At 35.7% G+C, this 2,744-nt stretch overlaps 1 protein-coding gene across 2 annotated transcripts in view; it reads left to right on the top strand.

The window, feature by feature from the left end:
- LOC106877178 (enhancer of rudimentary homolog) overlaps positions 1-2,744 on the top strand; it is a 10,023-nt gene that overhangs the window by 1,352 nt on the left and 5,927 nt on the right. The window contains exon 1 of one of the 2 annotated variants that reach the window (XM_052971447.1): positions 1,492-1,524. The exons of the other annotated variant lie outside the window; for it this stretch is intronic. Coding sequence (XP_052827407.1) covers positions 1,507-1,524 — 18 coding nt within the window. The 5' untranslated portion in view covers positions 1,492-1,506. Of the gene's footprint in view, positions 1-1,491; positions 1,525-2,744 lie in introns of those variants that run through there. 2 annotated transcript variants of the gene reach the window in all.

Genomic DNA, 2,744 nt, shown 5'->3' with positions numbered 1-2,744 from the left:
GTCCGCCCTTCGCATATTATTCATTTTTTTCCCCCAAGAAAATTAGGCTGCTATTCCTAGCATGTCGTGTAACCTTGTGAAATCCTTCTCGTTACCTCGTGTAAAAATGTGAATGTGTGTGTGTGTAGGTTGAGTTAAAGAATAGGAGTAAGAATTTCCAATTCCATCTCGGATGTCATGTCTATTATTTACTGTAATAAGAGTTATCTTCCCTTACATCTTGATCGAAAACATTTTCCTGGGGTGGTTTTTTTGCGATAAAACTATATTCTCATCGATTTCCCAATAACAAAAAAGACACCTGATCTCGATAAGATTTGAACTCTAAACACAGAGTACCTAACTCAACACTGCAGGTATTTTGTCAATTTACGAACCTGTGCCCCCCAGGTTCATTTTCACTTTGTACTTCCTTGAAGTTCTTGAAAATATGCATAAATGTCTTGTAATGATTTTCTCGCATTTATGAATACAAACCTTTGTAGAAGCTTCTTCGTTATTACCCAGCAGGTCAAAATTTAACAAAATAAATGGAGATAAAGGAAGAAAATATGAATAGGTGAATACATGTACAATATCTCTATTATTTCTTTACGTTTCAACATATTGTTTATCAAAGACTGGAAATATTTCCTTTTTTTACCCCACCCCATAAAATTGAATAAAAAAAAAAATAGACGTGGTGGAAAATTAATTTCCTACCATGTCTTATAATAATGAGAAAGTCATGAAAATTAAGAATTTCTGTTTAAAAAAATATTCATTTCTGTATTACGTATATTTTTGTCCCAGTTTACCTCACGTTAAATTTGGGACATGAATAATCATAATACAAAAATGAAGTTTTTTTAATAGAAATTCTTCATTTTTATGATTTTCTCATTATCATAAGACATGGTAGGAAATTACTTTTCCACCATGTCTAATATTTATAACAAAAAAAAAAAAAAAAATTATGTTGGGGTCTTTTCTCAAAATTTAAATGTTTCTTTGCGAAAACATTGCCATCGTCTGCCAGCATGAAAGTGATTTTGTCTTGATTCACACTTAATCACTTGTGTCACATTCGAGAGGAGAACTGTGTGATTTAGCAGCTCGCATTGCAACCCATGGTTTCTGGTTCAAACCCGCTGTGCAGCACCATGGGCGGCAAGTGACTCCTACTATATTTCTGGACTCACCAACGCCTTGTGAATGTATTTGGTAAACGGAGACTGTATGGAATCTCTCCATATATATATATATAATTATATATATATATATATACACACACATACATATATATATGGGTACAGGATGTCATAAACAGGGCAAAGAGTAAATAGGCAGCCAACAACTGATGAAGGGTCGTTCTTTATGTTACTTGTCCTGTTTTCCATTTGTTTTTCTCGTTTGCATATTCAACTTATTTGTTTTCATATTTCATGTGATGTCCGTTTGTGATGTCCTGTTATTATTCTATGAAATGAGACGCATTGGAACTACAACCAGGTCACAGTTGGTGCCATGAATATTTTGATACTCGTTAGTAAATGTTTAAGTGAAGTTCAGTCTTTGTGTGTTTTTGAATGGTTTATGTGTGAATTCTCTGCTCAAATTGCTTTACTTTCAACAAACTGTCCCAGATCAGGCCACTTGCCAGACAAGTACATCTCCAAACGTCTGTATTTAATCAAATCAGAGTGGCCAAAGATTGACAAATATACAGGGTGATTCAAAAGTTGCCATACATAGGAACAATTATTTTTTTTATAAGAAACAGTTTATAAAAACAGTTTTTAAAAAAAAATATTTAACAGGCTCTCTATATGATTACCATTGTTTTGAATACACATTGCAATACGTTTACCCCATTCATTGTGAACTCGTAATAGCACATCTGGTGATATGTTCCTTCAAATGATTTATGTCTTTTTATCTTTTTGCGATACCCCATGCCTTTCAAATGACCAAAAGATAGAAATCAAGAGGGGTCAGATCAGGGGATCTATAAGTTGTTTCTTAATAAAAAATAAAATTTTCCTATGTATGGAGACTTTTAAATTGCCCTGTATATTATATATATACATGTATGTATATCGCCACGATTGACCGCTAGCCACTAAAGCTTTTTTTATTCTCTCTCTGTTTATTTTCTTGTATTCTTTTCTGTTGAAGAGCGTAGATTTGAAACATAAGACTTTCTCACCTTCCCGAGTGTTAAACTAATAAGCCTGTTTGTTGTTCATACACCTGTCTTCGTCTTTTGTTTTTTTGTTAATTCTAACTATATATATACATACATATACACACTATTCAAGCGTGGCCAGTGCCAGTGCCGCTGGACTGGCATCCAAGCTGGTGGCATGTAAAAAGCACCATTTGATCATGGCTGATGCCAGTGCTGCCTGACTGGCTCCTGTGCTGGTGGCACATAAAAAGTACCCACTACACTCTTGGAGTGGTTGGTGTTACAAAGGGCATCCAGCTGTAGAAACCTTGCCAGATCAGATTGGAGTCTGGTGCAGCCACCTGGCTTGCCAGCCCTCAGTCAAACTGTCCAACCCATGCCAGCATGGAAAGCGGATGTTGTCTATGCTGGCATGGGCTGGACGGTTTGACCGGGCTGGCATGCTGGAAGGCTGCACTAGACTCCAGTCTGATTTGACATAGTTTTCTACGGCTGGATGCCCTTCCTTGTGAATGGATTTGGTAGATGGAAACTGAAAGAAGCCTGTCGTATATATATATATATATATATATAT

The sequence above is a fragment of the Octopus bimaculoides genome, chromosome 11, assembly GCF_001194135.2.
Source record: "Octopus bimaculoides isolate UCB-OBI-ISO-001 chromosome 11, ASM119413v2, whole genome shotgun sequence".
Taxonomy (NCBI): domain Eukaryota; kingdom Metazoa; phylum Mollusca; class Cephalopoda; order Octopoda; family Octopodidae; genus Octopus; species Octopus bimaculoides.
This window is presented reverse-complemented; position numbering and strand designations above follow the sequence as displayed.